Source organism: Phaethon lepturus, unplaced genomic scaffold (genome assembly GCF_000687285.1).
Source record: "Phaethon lepturus isolate BGI_N335 unplaced genomic scaffold, ASM68728v1 scaffold12645, whole genome shotgun sequence".
Lineage (NCBI taxonomy): Eukaryota > Metazoa > Chordata > Aves > Phaethontiformes > Phaethontidae > Phaethon > Phaethon lepturus.
Window position 1 is genome coordinate 66,023 of NW_010542756.1, and position 23,116 is coordinate 89,138.

Here is a 23,116-nt window from a genome sequence, read left to right on the forward strand (position 1 = left end):
CCACATGATGCTCCTTGTGATTTCTCTTACCTCCAAGTCCTTGCTGGTAAAAGGAAATGTTTGTCCATAAGCCTACAGTTTTTTCCACCATGGCAGCCGGTGATGAAATTGTATAGCTGCTAATTTGAGTAAAAAGCAGTCCTAATTGTGGAAACTTGGCTTTCAAAGCCCTGTCCTCATCCAGGACCAAGCGCTAATGCAGGAGTCTCTTTGTAGAGAAACTGAAAGATTATTATTGCAGGGACTTCTATCCTGACTATTGGTGGATGTGTCTGAAAAACAACTGCACAATAATAGTTCTGCATTTTGATTTCTCAGTATCTTTTATTCTGGATTCTTGAGTTTTGTTGCATATATTATTTAGGCAGGCTGAGTTAGATACTTAAACCACTGCTAAACAGACAGCTGACAAATGGAGGAGGGAGGCAGTGTCATACCCATAGTGCGGGTAGGTGAAGTGAGACAGAGAGAAGTTATTTGCAACGTGCCCACGTTTGTTCATTACCAGCATTACAGATTGTGCAAGGAAGAGGAGGGCACCTTTGCCTCCCTCTTCTCTATTCTACCCCATTGCCACATTTTATTTTCCGATTTTTTCAGCAGGTGCATCCCTTTCTGCACTGCCTGCAAGTTCAATCACCACCTCATTGTAGGGGTGGCTGTGGGCCATATTGAAATGGATACGAGTTTTACCACTGATTTAATTCCAAGTTCCCCCTGTTGACAATCCCTGCTTCCGCCTAATTAAGCCAACAGAAAGTTGACTTTCAAATAGATCCCTGTCAACAAATAGGAGATGCTAAGCTGTGGAGCAGCTGAGCGTGTGTTGTCCCTAACACCAAAGGGAAACGAGATCGTACAAGCCTGGGAGGGCTGGGAGAGTAAACATACAGTCCCGGTGTCCTCGCTGAGGATCCAAAGTAACTTCTGTCTGAGGAGCATGGTGCCCTTTGCAAAGCAATGCTGAAATAAATTGCACAATGGGAGATGGTTAAAATTTGCGTAGCTGATTGTAATAATTGGCGACTCAGTCCGTACTTGGGTAGCTTGGAGAATGCACTGTTACGCACAAATTTTTTGCCTAACGTTTCTGTTTTTTCCTAGGTGCATTTAATCATTAAGATCATTAATTTTTTCTTTTCATTTTGAGCGGGCAGCGTTTATAACCCACCCCTCTTCCAGGCTTGTAGAGCCCTGGGCTATGATACAGCTCCAAAAGCAGGTCCTTGCATACTTAGCGAAGCCGTGCTTCACAGAGCAGCTCTGTCTGATATTCTCAGAGCCTGGGACTTTTCCCTCTCCTCTAATCACCAGTAAGCCCAAGGCCTTCACAATCTTAAAGATACCAGTAGTTCAAGCAATAAATCCACGAGGGGAGCAGAAATAGATCTGAAATCTCCTGAGGCCGGTTTCCCTCCTCTAACCACTAAACAACACGTATTTTCTTTTGTGGGGTTTGATCCAGTTGTAGTGCCGGGGGCAAAAAAAACCCAACAAGATATAGCTGAGCGTGATTTCGCAAGTTGCTGTAGTTTTGTGTTGGGTGGTGGACGCAGAGATGTGGTCTATGCAGGCCGTTAGCACAAACCTACAGAAGGTCAGCATCAGAAAACACCCTTGTCAGTGCTGTGAGAAAAGAGGGTTAAGTGGAACTGAATTCTAAGTCTTACTGCTTTTAATATAGTTGAATAAGCAGCTCATTCAGCTGTTACTAAGTTGGTGTGTTTTCCTGTTTTCCTGGCCTCCTAGAGAAGTGGGATCAGCATGTGATCTGTGTGCGGAAGGAAGAGTCCTGGTGCAATACGCCTTCAGCGCCTCTTCCCCGATGCCCTGCGATCCCTCGGGGCACTGGAGCCCGCGGGAAGCAGAAGGTGAGTCACAGGGCTGGGGACAAAGACGTGGTGGGGGAAAAGTATGGCCAGAGCAAAAGGAGAGCCACAAAGAAAGTGGGAAAATCTGGGAGAGAGAGAGTGATTATACCTGTATGTAGCATGAACAAAGCTAGAGGACAGATGAATAAACTGTGCCCTGAAATAATGCTACTGGCTGAAATACCTGCATCTTGGCCCCTGTGTCCTGACCCTGCTCATGAATTAAACGAATTCCGGGAGCTGAACCTGAATTTCAGAACGCAGCGGAGTGCCAAGAAATGCTGACCATTCACATCTGCCAGATTAATTCTTCAGGGGAGCTGTTTACTCCTTCTACTCCAACTCCAAAAGTGAAGAATTGCATGTTATTTATCTGGGCCTGATTTCTGCTGCCTTCGCTTCCATTGAATAGTAACGGGATGCACCCGCAGACAGCCTGAAAGGAGATTGCCCTTTGGGCAAGTACTTTGCAGCGTGAACGCAGGTGACTACGTCGAGCCCCGTCTAGTTCAGGGTGTTTTGCAAGTCATTCTTACCGCTTCTCTTGGAGCGTGTTGAAGGGAGAGTGGTCTGCAGAGCGGGTTGTACAATGCCATCAGATCTCCATCATTAACTCTCCTCCATATGTACCTTTCTTTACGTAAGTAGGTGGATGTGGTAGAGCGTATTTAAGATATGCCAGGCAGAGGTCAGTAATCACAAATTACGGTTTGAAAAGAGCAGAGTATTATTTCAGTCAGTGCATCACGAGCTATTCCTTTGGGAGCCGCACACTCTGGGCCCAGACTTCACTGTAAACGTGCAGGTGGACTCACTGAAGTCAAAGGCCAATCCCTGGATTTTACAAACTCATTATACAAATACCTCCTTACATTAAGGGCTTCTCTGTCCTGCAGCTAGAGTACGTGGGAGTTATTCTACAAGGAAGATTATTTGTAAGCTAATATGGCGATATATGCAGTGCTGGCACCCCGGAGCCCTCCCTAGTCCTGTCAGCATGCAGCAAGCTGCGTCCCCACTGCGTGATGGGACAGGATGTGTGGGCAAGTGTCCTCTGCACCCTTCCCCCAGGTTGGGGGCCCAACAGAGGTTGCAGTTCACTCCAACTCAACCCCCCAGTTTGGACATCCAAGGGCCACGGCTGCCGGGCACAGCACAGAGCACACCTGCCCCTTGGGTGGATGTTGTTCAAGAGCTCCGTCCTGGGAAGCAGCGCTCTGGCTACGAGTGTGACTTGGATTATCAAGTAAACAGGATTAGCAAAGTTTGGATCGCTTGCAGTAGTAGTGCAGGGTGGAAGGTTGAATTTCCACTTAGCCAAGGATTACAAGACTTTGAAACTTGGTTTCGTTTGGAACAAAACCTGAAACTTTTGAAATTCTCCATGAAGGAAAATTAAAAACAAAAAGTGTTTGAGGCTGGCCAAAATGTTTCATTTAGCTCACATAATTCCTCTTTCATGAACTTTGGTTAAATTCGGACATTTGAAAATATCCCCTTTTAGTATATAATCTAGAGCACAAGCAACTTTTAATAACAAAATGAAAAGTGTTTCAAAGTGCAAAAATGAAATGATTTCTTCCAAAAATATCAAAACACATTGTTCCAATGTTGTTAGAACTTTCTTCCCATTTTCTCCAGAATAAAATTTTGGCCAAATAAACCAAATTTTGCAAAGTGTCTTGATTTTGAAAGAACTGCATATTCCATTGAGTTATGCAGTACCGTCAAAATTTCTCCAACGAGCTCTGATTTGAAAACTTCTAGATCTCACACGTCTTGCCAGCGGCATCATTCCTAGAGAAACTAAGCTACTCTAAGATTTATTACTCAGCTGCATTTCGCATTTAATTTCCTCTTCTTACAGTGTGTGCCTGCATGTTCTTAACTATGAAGGGTGCAGTCTGATCCTTATCTGCCTGATTCAATTGCTGTTGTGCCATTGCTCTGGAAAGAAAATTTGGGAATCCTATCCTCTTACTATGTTAATAAGTTGTCTCCACTTTAGGGTAGAAAATATACCAAGTGTATGGTATTTGTTGCTCTGTAATTTTCTGTCATCACGACCACACTCCCTGACACTCAGGATCTCTGCCTACTTACACGTGGTCCGAGTTACAAATAGCACAGTCAGATCATTGTCTGGTTTCTTTAATTGTCTACCTGTGAGTATTAATTTCTCTTTTTGCAAGCGTTCATGTGTGTAAATCTCCACTGCGTGTATGTTCATGGAAAATGAATACAAAAGGGACATAAGCGTGGACAAAATGAACTCATTTTAAAATTTGAGGCAACACACATTTTGTAGTACCCATGCAGGTTCTTACCAGAAAACCGCATTTCTCACGTGTCTCTGAAGCAGCTCTGAACCTGCTTGGTCTGATTTCATTTTCCTGAGGTCTCATAGCATTGTAACGCTGCACAGTTACCCCAGGTAGCTGACACCAGCTGTGGTCTGGGCTACATGCGATCTGTGCCCATTGCAAAACTCTCCTGTGGGGACTGTCCCCTTCCCAGTGCCCTGTTGTGCCCCAGCGTGGCAGGGTACAACCCCCAGGCTGAGATACTTAGTGATTCTTTCTCAGTTGTGCCCTTGCACGAGCATCTTTTTGCTCCTCAGCAGCAGTTGTGGGACGGCACTGGACATCAGGCAGTTCTGATTTAGTCTTCACCTTCGCCGTAGAGCAAGAAAGCTCTAGCCTATCTGGATTCTCACCAGCAACACCAGCTACATAAACAAACCTTGCAGCACCTCCACAACTTAGTCAAAGGGGATTTTTATACAGGAAAGGTAATTTTGGCTCAAACCCAAATAAGTACCTTTGCTTACTGTGCAATATATGTATATATCAGTCAGTTCCTGCTGCCTGGCTCACTATTGACTGAGAGAAGCGTGAGAATATAATAGAAATTTTTGCTGCATTAGGCTGTTCTAGTGCCCTGCATTTCCCAGTGGCTACTATTTCACTTAAGGGCGATTCATTCTGTATTTGCAAGTGGAGTTGTCTCACTTGGACGTCAGAGTCTCACTGGATGGTCCCTTTGTCTTGACCAAGTAAGAAATGTGGCAGGTGAGTTGCACTCGTGACAGCGGCTGCGCCCTAAGAGGCTGCTTTATCCCAGCTGGTCTCCCCGTACAAGTGTGTCAAGTCTCTGTCCATGTGGCTGGGGCAATGGAGGGGCATGGGTGTCTGCTCCCAGCCACTTTGCTTAACTGCATGACGAAAGCTTGTGTTGACACCAGGCTGTGGCTGACGTTTTGGTGGAAGCCTCCCTCCCAGCCTACCCTTCCTGCTGTCTAACCAGGAGATTGGATTTGACTTCTCCTCACAAAACTCACGTTCACATTTTGTTTGTGTTTAGGCAAGACATGTTGTTTTATGAGATGCTGTTCTATGACCGATCTTGCTGATGATCTCATAAACCAGATGGTTTTCCAAACCTGAGTGCACAAGGGCAGAATAACTACTGCACCATTTCTTTTTTTATATAAATATTTGTAATTTTCATAGTATTTACCCATCTCTAGAAATCTAGAGTTACATGGAATAAGGTTTCCATCCTCTTCCACAATTAAAGGAATGTTCTTACCCAGTTCTAGGTGTCTGGTGATACTTAAGAAAGGACTCTTTATCTAAACTTTATTGAGGTTTTTAGTCTATGCATGACTACAATCAAGTTCCCATTTTGGGGTAATGATCTGCATTAGACTCCCTGGAGGCTGAGTTGAGTTCATATAACCCCAGGGACCGCACCACGACCTACCAGAACGTGAAGGTTTATTCCCTATTTAAGTCTTACAGAGGCCTTGAATTGGCAGAGGTGAATTTGCAGGAACCCAAGTGGAGACGACTTTTGAAAACATACTAGGCTGTGAGCCATTAATCAACTCCGTTTTCCTGTCTGTGAGATGGCAGCGATAAGGTTCACAGATCTTTTCAAAGCACTTTGAGATACTGGGGTTAAAAAACACCTTCTTAGGGCTGCAGTCAGGAGCTTGCTGTGAGTCTGCGAGAAAGTCATCGGAGGGCCCAGCCAGGCACATGCGGACAGCAGCGAACGTTGTGAGATAACGTGAGTTGAATGGAGTATTCGTTACTCAGAGTGATTATACACAGTACGTGCAAGCTTGCCAGGGGGAAAAAACTTGAGCGTGTTAAATGGAACTCTGGCTTTCTTCAAAATATATCGCTGCTGTGGTCTCTCCAGATGCTGAGGTTAGTGGCATTCCCGCTGCATGCGAGGAGAAGAGGAGGGCTATGGGGTATGTGCCGGTGAGGGAGAAGCGTTGGAAGTTGTGCATCTGCAGGACAATTGCCTTGGATCACGGGGAGGACTGCCCGAGATACCAGGAAATCTATTCTGCATCTGGGTTCATTTGGTATAGACAGGAGAATTCCCCGTGCTGTTTATCCTTGACAAAAAAGGCACATTTCTAACACATCTTTGGATCACAGACAGTAAGAATAACCTTCACACATTGCCCTTTTCTCTTTAAATTAGTAGCGATGTCCTGTTTGTTCATGTTTGCCCAGTGCTTTATCTTGCTTTCTTCCTCGGTTGCAAACAGCTGTGCTCTCTTTTTTTTCTTTGCCTTCTCCATTTCTCTCCCCTTGTTACCTTTCTTTATCTTTACTTTTCCCTTTCTTCTTTCTTGTACTTCGCCTTCTCCCTGTCCTGCTTGCTCCCTTTTCGTGTGATTATTTGGGAAGGAAGAGGGAATTTATAGCTCTCACTGGATTCTGTTACCAACTGTTCCACCCATCTGACCTCTCTGGATCTTGCAGTCCATGACTCTGTGCCAAATTGTAATGTTACCATAGTATTTGGGAACCCAGCAAGCATTGTGGCTTTCATTAGTTTTTAGTAATACCTCCCATGTAGTTGAACACAGCCAACGGTGAGAAATGTAAAAGTACAAGTGCCTGTTGTTTCATCACAAAGTGCAAAGAGCCAGCTCAGACCTGTACTCCATGCACCTCCAAAAAATGGGGTTTTACACAATGTGCTAGATTATTAGCCTGTAAATGGCATAGGAATTGCCCCTCAACAGCCCAGTGCAACAGCTTCTGGTACAAAAGCTCTTTTCTTTGTCTTCTTTAAAGACAAGAGAAAAAGATTGTATTTTAGAGTGACAAGCAAGGAAGCAAGTAGGAGCACAGAGGTGAACTGAAGGCAAAGTGACTGTTTATCGGGTAAAGTACCAAGTGGAAGGGGTAGAAAATATCATTGTTTGGCACAGGGGCAGGCACTAGAAATAAGAAATGCAGGACAAGACACACTGGCGAGGTGTGTGTTGTGTGGTGTTCAGACCAGCTGGGCACTTAAGCTGGGTTTGTGCCTCTCACCCGGCCAGGAGACGTTGATGTTATATTCCTGCTCTCCGTGCTGGCCATGCCTGTTCTGCTCAAGTAAACAATTAGTTTCCTGAACAGATATGCTCTCCTGCCACCAGTTTTTCTTTCAAGACCGATGCTAATGATAACCCATGTTTTCTAACTTCTTTTCTGCCCTGCCTTTGCTTCTTTTCTTTCTTTCCAGGGCACCCTGATGTTGAGCAGCCTTGTAAATCCAGTGTCAGAACATGGAGTCCCAACTCGGCAGTCAACCAACACACAGTGCCCCCAGCCTGTCCTGAGCCTCAGGGCTGCTATCTGCAGCTGGAGTTTCGTTATCCCCTGACTCCAGAGTCCCTCACAGTCTGGGTGACATTTGTTTCCCCAGACTGGGACTCCAGTGGAGCGGTGAATGATATCAAGTTGCTCACCATCAGCGGGAAGAACATTTCTCTTGGGCCGCAGAATGTCTTCTGCGACATCCCATTGACCATAAAGCTGGATGCGGGACAAGTGGGCGAAGAGGTGTACGGGATCCAGATCTACACTCTAGATGAGCACCTGGAAATCGATGCTGCCATGCTGAGCTCCATCCCCCACAGCACGCTGTGCACGGACTGCAAACCCATCCAGTACAAAGTGGTTCGGGACCCTCCCTTCCAGTCTGGATCTCCGGTTGTCATCTCAAACCTCAGCAGGAGATTTGTTGACATGTAAGTACTGCTTTCCAGAGAGCTGAATAGACTTGTTCAGAGCAAAACAATAACCTGTTCTTCTCATCCCGTTAATGTCCAGCATCGCAACTGATTGTTAGGATTTTGAACTAGATAAACGTACCAAGTATCGCCAAGAGAGGATATTCTCCTAGTTTCTCTCTGGAACCAGGAGCATCACACTCGGGTGAAGTAGCCTGGTATTTCATGAGTAGTTTTTGAGAAATTCCCTCGCTAGTTGTGCAGAGACATGAAATTCAGGCTTTCCTTAACCAGAAAGGATATTGCAAACTACCTGAGCTATGATAAGTTAACTGTTTAAGATAACCTCTCCTGGAGTAACATGTCATAATTTCCTAAGAAATCTTTTGAAAGTAATATTTTGATGGAGGAGATAGAATGGCTTTCAGTTCTGGAGCACCCATTAACTGCTAAAAAAAAAGAATGCAAAAAAATACACTTGTGCATTCAGATATATAAATGTATTTCAGACACTCTCATTTTTTGCTTTCATGTGTCACTAAAACAAATTGTGTTTGAGCTGGATTGTTCCAACATAAGTAAACACGCTAAATGTGCTAGCTTGTTGCAGGGACTGAGTTTCATCCCAGATGCACTTATGCTCATCTAGTCAAGGAACGCATGACTGTTGAGGAAAGTCCAACTTCAAAATATTTAAAGATTTCAAGGAGATCCATGATCTACCCGTAGGCATTGTACAGCAGCAAGAAAAACATCTTTTGCAAAACGTGATTCCCTGGAAATGATTCACTCATCTGTGGGAACAACATGAAGCTCTTTTGAAAAATGAACACCAGATAAAAGGAAACCTGCTAAGAAAACTGCACTCTAAATTAGAAAAGATGATCTAATTAGTACAGCTAATATCAAGGAAGCATACATCATTATGGTCTTCTAAAGCATATTTAAATATAATAAAAATGATTAATTAACAATTCAGTAATCATGAGCTACCATCCCTTTCATGGCCCAATTATACAGCTCAGAAGATGCAAATTGTCCCTACGGATTTAAAAATTCAAGGTAACTAGCGATAGTGAATATAAAAACAGAAACCCAGGACGTCACTGAGGTTACTCATGTGCTGAAGTTAAGCATGTACGTAAGTGCTTTTTTGGGTTGTAGCCTTATTCCAACAATTGCTGGCACTTAACATGAGATTAATATTGGCATATTGGAAACATGGAAAATGGTGAATTTTCCCATGGTTTTGCTGTGAAAGCATCTTTGCCTGAAACCTGGCCCACTCTCACTGGAAAATGGGACTGGTTTGCTTTGAAATATTTGCATACCTTAGCACAAGTTCCCACAGAAACAGGTCCAGTTTCGAGTTCATAACAAAATGTGAAAGAAAAAAAAAAAAAAAGCCCAAAACATAACTTGTATTCTGAGTTCTATTCCCTCGTCTTTCATTATGATTTTGTGGGTCACTTCTAGCTTACAGCTAGCTGAGGTGGAAGGGTGCTCTAATAATTAAATCAGTAGCCAGGGATTAATGACCGTCTTCCTGGGGATCGTTGAATAATGTTACATGGCATAACATTGCTATACCTGTCTGTAACTCTCGCCTAGTTACATAGACAGCTAAAAATCAGACATAAAGTTTAAGTTAGTCTTTCTGGGTGCGAGCTGCAATCCGTAGACAGGAGCGGATGTTCCTGGAGGCTGGCACAACCAGCCTCCCAACCAAGCCTCTAGTCTAGCTGGCTTCAGGTTGCCTGTGTCTTTCCAGGGACTACAGGGAAAATCCTGCCAGTGAGCTTTGATGAGACACTTGGAAAGTAAAGTCTTTAGTCACTGGGTGAGGAGTTGAAGATGCAGATGCTTAAGCACTTGTAGTTGGTTTTGATTCAAGAGTTCTGCATGTGTTTGAAATTCTGAAAAGTGAGACGATTTCTTTACCCTATACGCATACGTGCGCAGCCCCGATCCGGATCCTCTGGTGACGGGGGGTCATGCAGATTCATAGCCTGATGCTGTACGTCCAGGCTGCTGCTGGGCCATGCCTTGAGGCGCAGCAAACGCCTTCAAACTCTGCATGGGGTTGTGGTTATGTGGTAGAGACAAAAGCAAGATGAATTTTCCATTAGCACCCTGTGCAAAGAGCAGCCCAGTCCTTATACTCTGTAAGCAGGAAGGAAGGGAAGACGCTTCAGGAGGCAGAGAGATGCTGGGTTGTGCTCCTGTGTAGAGGTGAAGGCAGTTTCCCTCAACCTGTTCGCATCTGCTTGTTTGTCTCGTTCTGTACAGCTGGAATTCAGCGTATCTGTGCAACCAGATTTTGCAGCCCCTTTATCTTTCTGTAAGCCCCAAGCCAGTTACCCCTCCTTTATGCTTTTGCATGTTTTCCATATGAAATAAAATGCCACCCCCACATGTTCTATGGAAGGTTATTTTGAAGGCAGTCACATACCTTTACTCTTGCCTCCTCTGACCTTGATCTTCACTTTCTCTTTTTCTCCCAAAGAAAATATTTGCTTGCACTGTTATCTGTGAGCAAGATCCTTTCCCCAGGTGTGGTGATGCTGAAAGAAAAATTAATTTCTTCTACCTTCTTCCCGTCAAAGGGTAGGAACTTCTCTTTAAGCTGAGAGGAGAGACAGCCTTTAATGGATAGCCCTTGCCTAGTCAGCACTGGGTGCTCCACAGAAGGAGAGTAAATAACTAGAACAGTGGAAACCATTTATTAAGAAATGCAAAATAATGCCAGACCTTCTGTTCTCAAGCTGAATCTTAATGTCAACTCTTGGCTCAAACTGAGGCTAACAATAATTCCTAAGGGTCAGGGCCGTATCCTTGGACCTTTGCAAGATACGCTCAGTTCTACTGAGTATGGATCAGCCAGAATTGCTGGTATCTGTGATACAAAATGAGAGTCAGAGCCTCGGAAGAGAGCAGAAAGCTAAATAAATCAGTGGGGAAAAAAAAGAGGTCAGGCCAGGTGCAGCACAGAACTGCTGAGTCTTCACACCGCAGCGAGTGATAAGGAAGAAGCCTCATCTGCAAGTCTCAAAGTCTCAGCTCACAATTTAATCCAAAATTTGGGTTGTGCTCATACATAGAGAATTTCACTCTGCCTGTTCTCTGGAAATAATGTGCAAGATAGATAGTCGCAATGGTGAACGTGGTAATTGCTTTGCCCTCACTTTGCGCTTACTGTAGCTGTTGCGCTCACATCGTTGCAGTTGGAAAGTAATCGTTGCTCTTGCATTTGTTTGTAGCAACCACTGATTTTTTTCAGAACTCGGTGAGAAGTAAGTGCCCACAACGAGATGCTGTCCTGAGGATGCCACAGGTACGGTCAGGTGTCAGTCCCACCGGGGCAGTCTGGGGTGAGCAGCCTGTGTTCCCCATTGTGCTCTCAGTAGCCACATTTGCGAGTGGTGAGCAGCCGGGTGTGCTGGCGAGATCCATGCTCTCCCCTCTGGCAGGCCAAGCCGAGAGACGCCGAGGTTAGTTTTGGAAAGTAGTCAGAATAACTGGAAAAGTTTCTAAGAATGGGAAATTTTCCCAACTTTTCTGTGACAACCTTTGTAGGAGACCTCAGAATATGGCGGACAGTGGTGGATCGGGCTGTCTTTGTGGTGTTAACCTGTGGGCTTTTTTCAAGACAAAAGCATTGACTGAAATAACCTTGAAAGAATCCCAGCACAAAGCCCTGGTATGGGTTGTGGTTTTGCAGAGCGTCACTGAGAAGTGAGTATGCTGTCCTGTGATATATTCATCTGAACCATTCCTACACTGACTAGAGCTTTAGTACCTAAGTGACACCTAGAGATACTGCATTCGTACTTGAAAACGAAAGGAAGGAGAAAGCCTGAGAGAGAAACTAGCGTTTTCTCATGCAAGGAACATGTTTTTCTTCTCAGTTTCAGCTATTTTACACCTATGTTCTATGGCTAAACCTTTTCTGTTGGTCGATAATAGTTGGAAGGTGCTGGTCATCATCGGTGTACAGTTGTTTAAGTACAACATTTTTAAATATTTTGTTAGAATCAGGAGTTCCATTCAGTGCTAAGCTTGTAAACTCCATGTCATTTACTGTGTTTTAACTCTGCACCTAAGACGGTGGAGTGCAGATCTCGCTTGGGCTTCCTGGAGTGGTTGCAGAATGAGTGAGAAATTACCACGATCAAGATTGCAGGTAGTTGGGGAGCTGTTGTGGCATTGGTCGTGGGTCCTTAGCGTTTCATGTACTTCAGTGTCGTATTTTATCCAAAACATTTGTTTCAAAATTTGCATTATTTATGCATTTGCCATTTGTTACTGGTATCCAATCAGAAGGGCGTATGATAAGTGACTTGTCAGAAACCCCAGATGATTAGTTGAAGGAGATGAAAAACAGTTCTTAGTCTGAAGGTTCCTACAACTATGACAAGCAGAGAGGCTGGAGGATCAGCGGTGGCTATTGATAATGAGCTGTGATTCATTACAGCATATTACTGGTGTCACTTTTAGCCCCTGAACTCGATACGAAGACTGCGTTTTCATGACACAGGCCCAGCTGAATGGAGGACTGGAAAAATATGAATATCACAATGATGATATGTAAACCTAAGTCCCTGCTGAATCCAATACTAAAATTTCATGGCAACATCTGTCCTTATTATGGCATTCCTTCCTTCATCTTGAAGATCTATTTCTCTATTTTCTGAAGGACTACCAGCCAGAGGAATGTATGATCTAAAGCAGCTGAAATGAATTGCCAGATCCATCTGTCATGAAGATAATTAACACCATATTTCCACCCAAACAAGATACAGATCACTGGGTGAATATTCTCCCGACACCAAAGGCTGAAGCCCATATTATCACCATCTTCTGCTTACGCCTCCTCCACAGTTACCATGCCAAACCTCTCTTGATATGCCAGGAAATACTGGGGAGTTTCTAAGATAGGACTGAAATGTTAAGAAAGCACTTTACATGCCCAGATTTATCTGCGAGAACTGCTAGGTTGTCCGTGCAGTATCGGCATGTTACACATCTGGATCCCCAACAAGCTTTAGAACTATATATGGTATTCCAGATGTCCTTGTGCACGAATACTTACCCAGCTACCCTGGAAATGCCTTGCCTTGATGCATGCAAGGACCTTGTATGCTTTTTTTATGGATACATCCCACTGATGGTTCACAGTTGTCTTGCAATTGAATAAATACAACCAACTGCTTCTTCCCCTCTCACTTGCAATTAAGAGCTCCCAGCTTATTCCGAATTTCTTGATACTACATGCATAATATTGTCTTATACCAACATACGCACCATTTTGAGACATCCAGTGCTGTAAATTAGTCATTTCTACATTGTAAGTCCATCCTTCTCTGCATTGACTTGAGCCTATTTACCAGTTCTGTGTTGTGTGTGGATACTTGGACTTTTGAGGTTCAGATCTTTATTTGCAGGAAATGTTAGTTAACCTCAAAGTGATAACTGAAAGACAAATTTCCATTTTTATTCAAATTTCTCTTTCATTCCAACCTACTACAGCTACTAGAATTCGGTACAAAATAGTGTCATCTCTTGTTGAGTCCCTAAGTATTTGATGCCGCCTGCTCTCACGCCGAGCAGTACCAGAGACTTGCCATTATTAAACGTTTGTTCTCTAGGCTGCACCTAGGAGGTTTCTTTCCCATAATTACACAATTCTCTGTACGATTTCTCTCTAGTAATATATTAGAGATCCCTATCTGTATCCATATGAAAGTTTACAGCTCATCTCCAGTAAAAACACTTTTACCAAGCTTCAACAGGAACAGATTTATTCACGCTTTCTTGCTCCTTCCCAATAGCCTCCCTATCATTAGTTTGCAGTGCTGTATGGACAAAGCTATTTTGTGCTTTCCTAGGAAGCGTACACCCTTCTGTCCCACCAGGTTTCTCTTACCCCCATAATGTCCAGTTTCAGGTACCGTACTAGCACAGCTAGTTCTCCACCCAGAGCCCTTGCATCAGGGGTAAACGTTTCAGTTGTTCCCCTCCGACCCCCCAGTTTCCCAGCTGGGTTAGCGGCCGTGCCGTCACTGCCCGAAAGCCGCCGCATGTCGGTGAAGAGCTTTGAGCGTATCAGGGCTGCCTGTGGTCACTTTTGGCAAAGTTGTGGAGTTTAATATTCGGTGGTACAGGAGAGAGTAGCAGGCCCAGAGCTCAGCGGAGGTGCTGGCGATCTACTAGCAAGCGTCGTCCCTCTTCACACCCTCCGAGGCCGTCTCTCGCCTTAGCTGCGTTGTCAGTTCCTGCCCTGTGCAGCCAGCACTGATTGCCCTGTCTCTGCTTAATGAACCTGGAAATTTCCTGTCATGAAAGAACAGAAAAACACGGGTCGGTTGCCTGTCCCACACCTTCCCTTCTACCAGCGGGAGACTGGTCTGAGGCTTATCTGACCCTAAGGGAGGTGAAGTGCTGGTAGGAAGGAGAGTCCTCCTCCCAGCAGCATCTTCACCGCCAGCATCCCCCTCAGGGAGATTCTTTCCTTTCCCCAGCGGTGTGGCCTCGCCGCTGGCTTGCACGGCACAGGGGTGGCTGATTCTGCTCCCCGTGCCGGGGGGAGCACGTACCCCCGCTCTGCACCGCGGGCTCGCGGGGCCGGGAAGAGGAAAACTGCTTCTTTTCCACCTACTGTTCCTGCGTCTTTCCTCCACATATGTTGTGCTGCTGAAGGCTGAGGTAGCGGTGGTTATTATTTATAGCTACCGGTAGCGTGCCGGGCGTTTTGCAGAAGGTGCCTCTTTTCAGAGAGCTCACAATTAAATGTTAGAGGCTACAGTGCCGCTGCTCTCGGGGATTACACATCTCCACTCGGCTGATGTGACTTGACAGCTGGAAGCCACGTTCTGATGGCTTTCCTTCTTTCTTGCTTTCTTCATTAAAGGTGCCAGGTTATCTTTGCGAAAGAGTAAAACCTGCTTCCCGACCCCACGCACAGAACAGATAGAGCAATTTTTTCCCTTGCCACCCTCTGCCAAATTGCCTTAACCCTGCCCTGGAGAAGAGGAAGAACAATTTGGCAGTCTGTGCCCATTCAGCAGGCAGCTTTTCTGCTAAGCCTGTGCAAAGATGCCATTTGGTGCCAGCTGTAGCGATAGATTTGTGATTCTTCGCTGTTGCGGTTTCTTATGTAACGCAGTAACTATAGCTGGCACTTGACAAAATCCGTAGCTCCTGTTCTGGCTCGGCCGCACATGATGCAAGAATAAGGTAGTAAGGGCGGGGTTATATCTTTATGGGTTTGTGATCCTGAGACAGGGCATTCCAGAGGCATTTTTCAGCCTGGGTCTATCTTTGAAGGGTGGGATTGTGCTGAATGACCCCCAGCTGCCTCTCTCAAAAAAATGACTCCAGAGCATGGGAAGAGCCAGCAAAGAGGGACTGCCCCACTTGGGGAATCACACTTTGCTTCGGGATCGGCTCTGCTCCAGCCAGAGGCTCCCCAAGGACTGCTGCTGCATTGGATCCACGTCTCCAGTGTACCTCTTGGGCAATACACAGAGGCTGGAGAGAGATCAGACCCATAGACTACAACTTAGCCATATGCCAGCGTCCCTGAAAAAATGAACATTAACAGCTGTCCCATTATTAACCAAATAGATACTATTAGAAATTGATGTATTTAATCACTCCCAGCCAGGGTGGAATTTGAACTCGCGACCTAGAAGTAGTAGCAGAGTTTTCAGCTGCAGGAAAAAAAACCAGAAGGTCAAACAGGACTTTTCCTGCTGGGCAAAATAATTTATTGCAGGTGAAACAGTCTCAGATATGTGGTAAATTAGGCTGTGCATTATCTCATGGATAATAATTTCTCTCTGATGTTTGCCTTCTTGTGTGCATCTTTATTTTGGGCTCTAAATAAGATAAGAAGCACCAGAAACCTCCCAGGAATAACAAATGCATTTTCTTTGCTTGATTGAGGAAAGAAATATTGGACAGACATGTGTTATGCAACAATTTAAAAATAACTCTCTTGTAAAACTTGGAGTGAGCCTCAAATACCGCAGAAGAAGCAGAAATGTGTTACCTACCTTTTTATCAGCAGTGTCAGCCAGTACAGCTTTTTTCAGCTACTTTTACTGAACTATTGGCCTGATTGTTTCCTGGGAATTTTATTGTAATATAATTTCCTAGGAAATAAATTCCAAGTCTCTGTTAAATTTGGAGTTACTCTCAAACAGGCAAGGATTTGAAAACAACGCTGCGGTAAGACTGAAATACCTGTGCTGTCCTTAATACTTTGTTGGATACAGCGACAGACAAGACAGAAGCCCTTTAGGTGTATCCTTGCATGGCATGCGGTGCACTGAGCACACTGCGGGCCCAAGGCGCCCATCGTGTGATTGCTTCACCCAGACTTGATCGTAGTCGTTCTGGTCAGGATCTTCTTCAACGTGTGGTGAAATTGTGCATCTCCGTGCTGATGCCCCAATTCCAGCATTTTCCCGGAGCTTTTCGTGATAGGAGGGGCAAGGTGGAAATAAAGCTTATTCTTCTCTGCAAATTGTACCCCACTGAGGGTGCCTGGAATTGGGCACCCCAAATTATCAGCCACTACTGGAAATACTGGCCCTGAGAGCTCAGTGTAGTAAACAAGATCATTTATTCACAGTGGTACAGATTTTTTTGAAATGTAAGACCAGTTGCAGATGTAATGACAATAGAGGAAATTAGCTCATGATGGGATTTTAGAAAGAGGCTAGTGGAAATATGTTCAGTAATGTTCAGTTATTAAACCATTAAAGATCCCACTGGAGACCAGCTAGTAGGATTTCTCATAATCTGAAGTGGCTTAAGGCAAAACACAGAGCCCCTAAGGAGGGAAATGACAAAATGTTCCTTTGGAATAGTCACCTCATCTCCTCGCCCATCTCTGTGTGCTCTGCTATGCGGCGTGCGTGACAGCACATGCGTCTCTGTCACGCATACGCACGTGTAGATATAGGCTCCCTCCCTCCTTCCGAGGAGCAGCGCCTTAGGGGTGCCACAGCCCCCGTGCCCTGGCCCTCCAAAGCGGAGTTTTGGCGAGGAGGGATGGTAGAGGTGAAACCAGAGAAAACTGCAAACATCTGTGTTTGCTTGGGGCCCAATCTAAGTCCTACTGAAAATGCACATAATAACTTCCACTGGCTTCAGGAGCCTTTGGATCAGGCGCTGCGAGCGTCTGCTCCCATGGCTCTGTTTACCATTTTGGTGGGATTACACGGAAACGGGAGGGTATTAAGTTCTGAAAATCAGGTCTTGGCTCAGGCCTGTTGAAAGGAAATCCTAGAGGTCAGGTCTGGATTCAGAGGAGCTGAAGAACATTATTCTGCCAAGCTGATGACCCTAAATTGGGAAGAGCCTTCTGCCCACAGGGAGAGCCGAACCCTACAAACTGGCATGGGGCTGAGGGTAGCAGCCGAAGTGCTCCCAGCCCCGGCGATGAATAATCGACACGCAAAAGTTGAGGGGTGGTTGTGGGGGTCCCAGACCCCGTGCAGAGTGTGCTTCAGGCCCTTCTCCTGCAGTGTGGGCTGAACCAGCACTGGAGCCCGCGTAGACGCTGCCACTGGCGGTCCTGCACGGAGGAGCGACGGCACAACCTGGACATCGTTAACGATGTGAGTAATCAGGCAGCGCTCATCGAGAGGCACGATGCAACAGGCGAAGGTTCGCCAGTGACGATGATGGCCGTTAAAGCAATTAACCTGTCCTAACCTGCCTGCCGGTCGTGTTACTGTTTTCTCCCTGCCGCGCCGGTACACCGGAGCACTCCCCCCCGGTGGTGGGTACCAGCACCGTGCCCTTCAAACCAGTAGAGAAGTGCTGGTTTCCACCGGCTGGAAATAGAGCTTTCTGCATTCCGTGTCCCAGATCTTTCCTTCCTCGGTCAAAACATAACAGCTTTCCCTCCTGCGGCGGCCGCGTCTGAGCTTCATGTTGAGAAGCACTCCTGTCTCAGCTTAGGGTCTGATCGCAGTGGTGAAGAAGCAAACACAACAGATTTTCCCCTCCTTCCCTGCTTCTAATAGCAACCAGGTGCTCCGACACTTAACCTGTGTGCTGCCGTGAAATTGCCCGTCTAGCGCAAACACCCATGTGAGGCCCTGGGCCTCTAGGATTTACTTTATCCCAGGATTTGCAACCCAATCTCATTTAGATCCTCCATTTCTATCATCCACTTTAAAAATGCATAATTTTTGTTGTTGTTGTTTAAGCACGAAAGTAGAAAATTATCTGTTGACATTTATTTTTTTTCTTTTGAGAAAAACCAAGAAATATCTTTAAGGCCTTAGCTGCAAACTTTGTTTTTTATTAAATGTGCTACTGTGTTTTAAATTGGTACCAGGGCAAATACTTGGACGATTATATCAAAGTCTGCTGGAGTTAATCAGTTGCATATATATCTATAAGTTTGCTACTTAAAAACCTCATGGTTCTTGCACGAAGGACGGAAGAGAGCGGTCTGTGTAAAAAACAAATGTTCAAAACCAAATGGCTTTAAGGTCCTAAACAGGACCTGGGTTGCGGAGCGGAGGTGCGTAGTCCTGCGCCAGCGCAGCTTGTGCGGGCAGGGAGCTGGGCTGAGCAGCAAATGCAGACGTCTGCGACTCGGAGCAACAGACGAGCATCTGAGTGGCAGTGGGGCAAACCTGGAGTGCTTTGCTGAGATCTGTAAAGCTACTTGAGATTTGCACCAGCGTTAAGCGAGAGCAGAGCAGCACGCTAATTGCCTGTTTTGATTTTGTGATTATGAGAGGTGGTGGTGGCTTTGGTTTGCAGAATGACGTGGAGCAAAGGATATTTTCCTTTTCCCAATAGGTTGGATCCCTCAACTTTTGACCTCAATCTCAAATATGTGGGGCCTTATGGTATTGCGTAAGTGGGCAAGGGGCGGGGTTTAGGGGTTACTAGAGATACCTTCCTCATACAGTTAGGAACAAAAAAGCATCGTTGTCTCGATGCCGCTGCTTTGAGTGGTGAGACTCTGGGCTTCAGAGAGCAGAGACACCTGATGGTACAAAACATACCCCAAGTATTCAGCTGAGATTATACGTTCAGGTCATTGGCTGCTCTGTCCTTCTTCAGAAACACCCAGTTCAGGTTTAAGCTGCGTCTGGGAGCAGAAATCCACCATCCAGTCCCCACTCTCCCATCCAACCCATGAGCATTTATTTAATACTTCAACTACCCTGTTTTGATTTGCTTGTAAACAAACAAGAAAGCTGAGGGCACATAGCAAACCCACCGCCCCTGTTGGGATCTATCTCATCATGGGTGGAGAGAAAAGCCTCTCCAAGGCTGCTTCCTCAGCATTTATTCCTCAGCATTTATGCCTTCTGAGTGATCCCCCTGTCTGAGAGAGAGGCAGGAGACTTGTTTTGAGGCCTTTGCACCTGCCATATCACTGAGTTTATCCAAACAGCGAGAGATCGGACCGCAGCTGAAAAAACAGCCCGTCGCAAGATCTTGGGATTTTTGACGTCCTTCTTTTGTTTACAGCATCCTGCCCCTCCTTTCTCCTGACTGCAGAGCAGGACAGGAATTCTCTTCATTATCTTCTGCCGTGCTTCTCATGCCATTTTTATTAAAAGAAGGCAAGGCGAGGGGGAGAGTGTGCGAGAGATGAGATAAAAGAAGAAAATGGTCATATTTGCACAATCAATGTCAATACAGGAAAAAGGACAGGAGTTGGGGAGCAAATCTATTTGGGTCCGTCCTAAAGTGACTTCATCCCCTGCGTAACTCTTTACCGGTTGCTTTTGGAGCACCTGAGGATGGGAGAGCCTGCAAACACCGCGGTGGCATTGCTGAGAGGTAAAAGCCAGCGCAGTTTAATGACCCGCTCTCTGAGTAGCAATGAAGAGAGCAGCATTAGCTCCTCCGGTCTAGAAACACTGAGCCCTCGTTCAGTGCCCTGGACTGGGAAGCTCTAAGTATGTCTGAGCAGCGCAGTGATTCTTCACTGAGTTAGTGGGTATTTGGGGTATTTCAGGACCTCTGTAAATGACGTTGGAGTTTTCAGTGGTTGTGAGCAGCATGTGGGGAGCCAACCGGACAGCGCCAGATGTGGAGGGTGGGACTGGAGAAGGCATAGACTCTCGGCTCTTCTGTGTCTGCTTGTATTCAGTCCACCTTGAGCAGCTGATCCAAAGCATTGCAACAAGTGAAGATGTGGGTGGCTGCTACTTGCTGCCGGCAGATTTCCTGTTTTGCTCGGCAAGCTTCCTCGCTAGGGAAGAAGAGCAAAGGCAACGGTGTTAGAGGGAAACGGGGATGTTGCTGGCAGCCTCATTCTGGGCTGCGGAGAGCTGTCCAGGAAACGTTGTCTTTTGGCTCAAGAGTTTGGTGGCTATTTAAGGTCAAAGAAAGATGGGTCCTTCACGAGGACACTTGAGGTGCAGAATTTGCCTGTTCCACATTACACTGCCTCTGACAGCCATAATTTAATTGGTGATGCCTAAGACCTTGTTGTCTTGTCCTTAAATAACAGGAACACTGTCTGCTTTCATTGCTTGCTGGGCATTTATGTTTTCATCGGGCAGAAGCTGGGATCAGCCTTAAGGATATTTTCAATTTTGTTGGAAACAGGTCTTTGCTGTATAAAAACCCTCCCTGCTGTTATTTGTAGTAGGAAAAACATATATGCCATTGTAGTAAGGAGAGAGACGTGGGATGTTTGCTTTCCCTCGGTGCTTTCACTGCATCTCAAGGGTGTGCTGTGTCCTCAGATGCTGAAGCCCCACAGTGGGCCCTGCAGAGCAGATGTGGTTGGGGCAGCGTCAGCCCTTGCAGGCCTGCAGGCACTCGAGGGCATGCATGCTGCTTCTGTAAATTCAGTGATCCTTTAAAGCCACCTTGGTCTGAGTAGAAAACTACTTCCCAGAGGTACAGTTTTTCCTGTAAGTTTTACAGGAACACCCAAACTGAAAGCAGAGATCTCTTGCCTGGGGGACACAGCAAGATTAACTCAACTGCCCGGCCTCCCCAGTAAAAACAGGAAAAGAATTAGAGGGGTTTATATTTCTGACCCTGGATCCGTCACTCGCCACAGCAGACAGGAAAGTTGCCCTCGTGGTATTTCACACGGCACGTCCTAATTCCCCCTCTAAGCAGAGGGCTTGAGTCATTGCTTTTTAATAAGACTGCCTCCCCACGGGCGGAAGCTGCAGCGATCAATGCGGCTTACTCAGTTCTCGAAAAGGTCATTAAAAGACCATAGATATAAATTTAAAAGAGTGTTTGTTCACATTCTTAATGTTAAAGATGTTCTTCTGTCTCACTTCCCGAAGTGGCGTCGTACGAAGCCGGCGTGTGTTGGACGTGCCCGACGGCAGGGTGGAAGGAGCACAACACCGCTGTTAGCGTGCCGTCGGCTCCGAGGGGAGGCGGGAGAGAAGATAAATGGTCAAAAATCACACTTTTATCACCACTTGGAGCAGAGCTTGTTTTACTGCCATCTCCAGATACAGTCTGTAATATTGACCTTGGTGACCCATAACTATATAGGAGAGGATAAGTTCTTGGTTTTTTTGGGGGGGGAGGTCCCCTTTGTTCCTGCGTTCCTGCCTCCCTCGCTGTGGTGCTAGATTACTGCCTGAAGTATTGCATGTGCCACCCCTTTAGCAGCGATATTCTTCTGAAATGCGGGTACTGTGAAGGAATGGTAAAACCCTCACTTGCTGCCGATATATATTTAACAGTTCAGGAGGATGTAAGTGCCTCGGGTTCCAGTTGTTGAGACGTGAAATGCCGCATCCAGCTCAGTTAGGTTTTTGCCACTCGTTGCATCAGACCAGGGTGAACTGAAAGCGCGATGGCTTGCATTTGAGTTTCTAAGGTGACTTTTCTGGTGCTCCTAGTCCAGGCAAAGCTTGCCTCTGCTTTGATTTCATCGGTATATATTCCAGCTATGATTGCGTGATGCTGGAGGGCACCCCTGGAACACACGTGCGCCCATGTCTGATACCTCTGCGCATGGCTGGTTTGTTGGTGCTGCTCCTGGTTGTGACCACCCCCAGCGGGGAGAAGGTTGTGAGGCTCCAGGTTGCTCTCGGCTGGGCAGTCTGGAAGGGGAGCCAGGGTGAGGATGGGGAGGATTGGCCCCGTGGCTGCGGCGTGGGGCTGGAGAGCTGGCTCCCAGTCCTGATGTTGCGTTACAGTGCCCGTATGTCTCTAGGCATTTGCCTTCCCCTTTCTCTTTTTTTAACCTAAGACAAGGATATTTTGTGCATAGCTCATGGGGTAACGTGAGCATAAATCAGTTAGTAGCTATTTTGTACCCTGTGTAGAAGTAAGGGAAGCCAGGCTGTACAGATACCTAAATGTATGTGTAAGGAGTCAGGTATTTTGCTCACCTTTTTTTGAGAAGAAATGGCCTTTTTTTTCCCCCTGTCACTAACCTATAAGGATCACTTGCCTGTCGGGACATATCACTTCTCCAAGAGCTTTCCTTTTCTGAGCAGCAGGCTGCAGATGGAAGTCTCCCCTCGCTGCCGTGTAGCGGCTGACAGGATTAGACCAAAGCCCACTGCCACAAAGCCACAGTCTCTCCTCTCCGACGTCCACAGGCTCCTCTCCCCGTACCAGATTTTGCATTGGCAATACATCCAGCTAAATACGCCGGAGCGTATAACTTTCGTATAACTTTAACGCCACCGAATAACTTTCGTTTCCAGTTTTCTGTCTTCTTCACCCACATACACATTCGTCTCCGCTCACCTAATAATACATAAACACCACATTCCCTCCCGTGCCTAATTTAGTACTATGTCTTCTTCCATCATGTTCTGCCAACTTCCCGCCCTGTACATAAACAAATGTGAACTTTTCCTGTTTTCCCTTTGCTTACATGTACACACCAGCGTACACAAACGCTCCCACACACTAAACACGCTTGCAGAGGCACACTTTCTGCTGGTAGCCGAATGCCTGCCCATCACCTATGGGTAGCGGTGCAAATCGGAGGCGAAATCAGAATGTGAAAACTACTATTTTGCACTTGCGCGTGTGATCTCAGCGCATCAGGAAGCAGCCCGGATTTATTTATTTTGTAGCTGTTATAGCTGCCCGAACTGTTCATTTGTTAACAGTCTTTTTTAAGAATTGAACCTTTTTTGTGGTTAGCAGATCCCCGGTGACAAAATCCACATTTCTGCAAGGGTACTTGTTAAATATTTTACGAATGGTTTTGAAGAAAGAACTT

General features: G+C 45.9%; 1 protein-coding gene across 1 annotated transcript in view; it reads left to right on the forward strand.

The window, feature by feature from the left end:
• PAPPA (pregnancy-associated plasma protein A, pappalysin 1) overlaps nucleotides 1-23,116 on the forward strand; it is a gene marked incomplete at both ends in the record, with an annotated part of 128,286 nt that overhangs the window by 66,019 nt on the left and 39,151 nt on the right. The window contains 2 exons of the mRNA XM_010288141.1: nucleotides 1,750-1,871; nucleotides 7,413-7,920. Of these exons, the coding sequence (XP_010286443.1) occupies nucleotides 1,750-1,871; nucleotides 7,413-7,920 (630 nt within the window). The remainder of the gene's footprint in view (nucleotides 1-1,749; nucleotides 1,872-7,412; nucleotides 7,921-23,116) is intronic.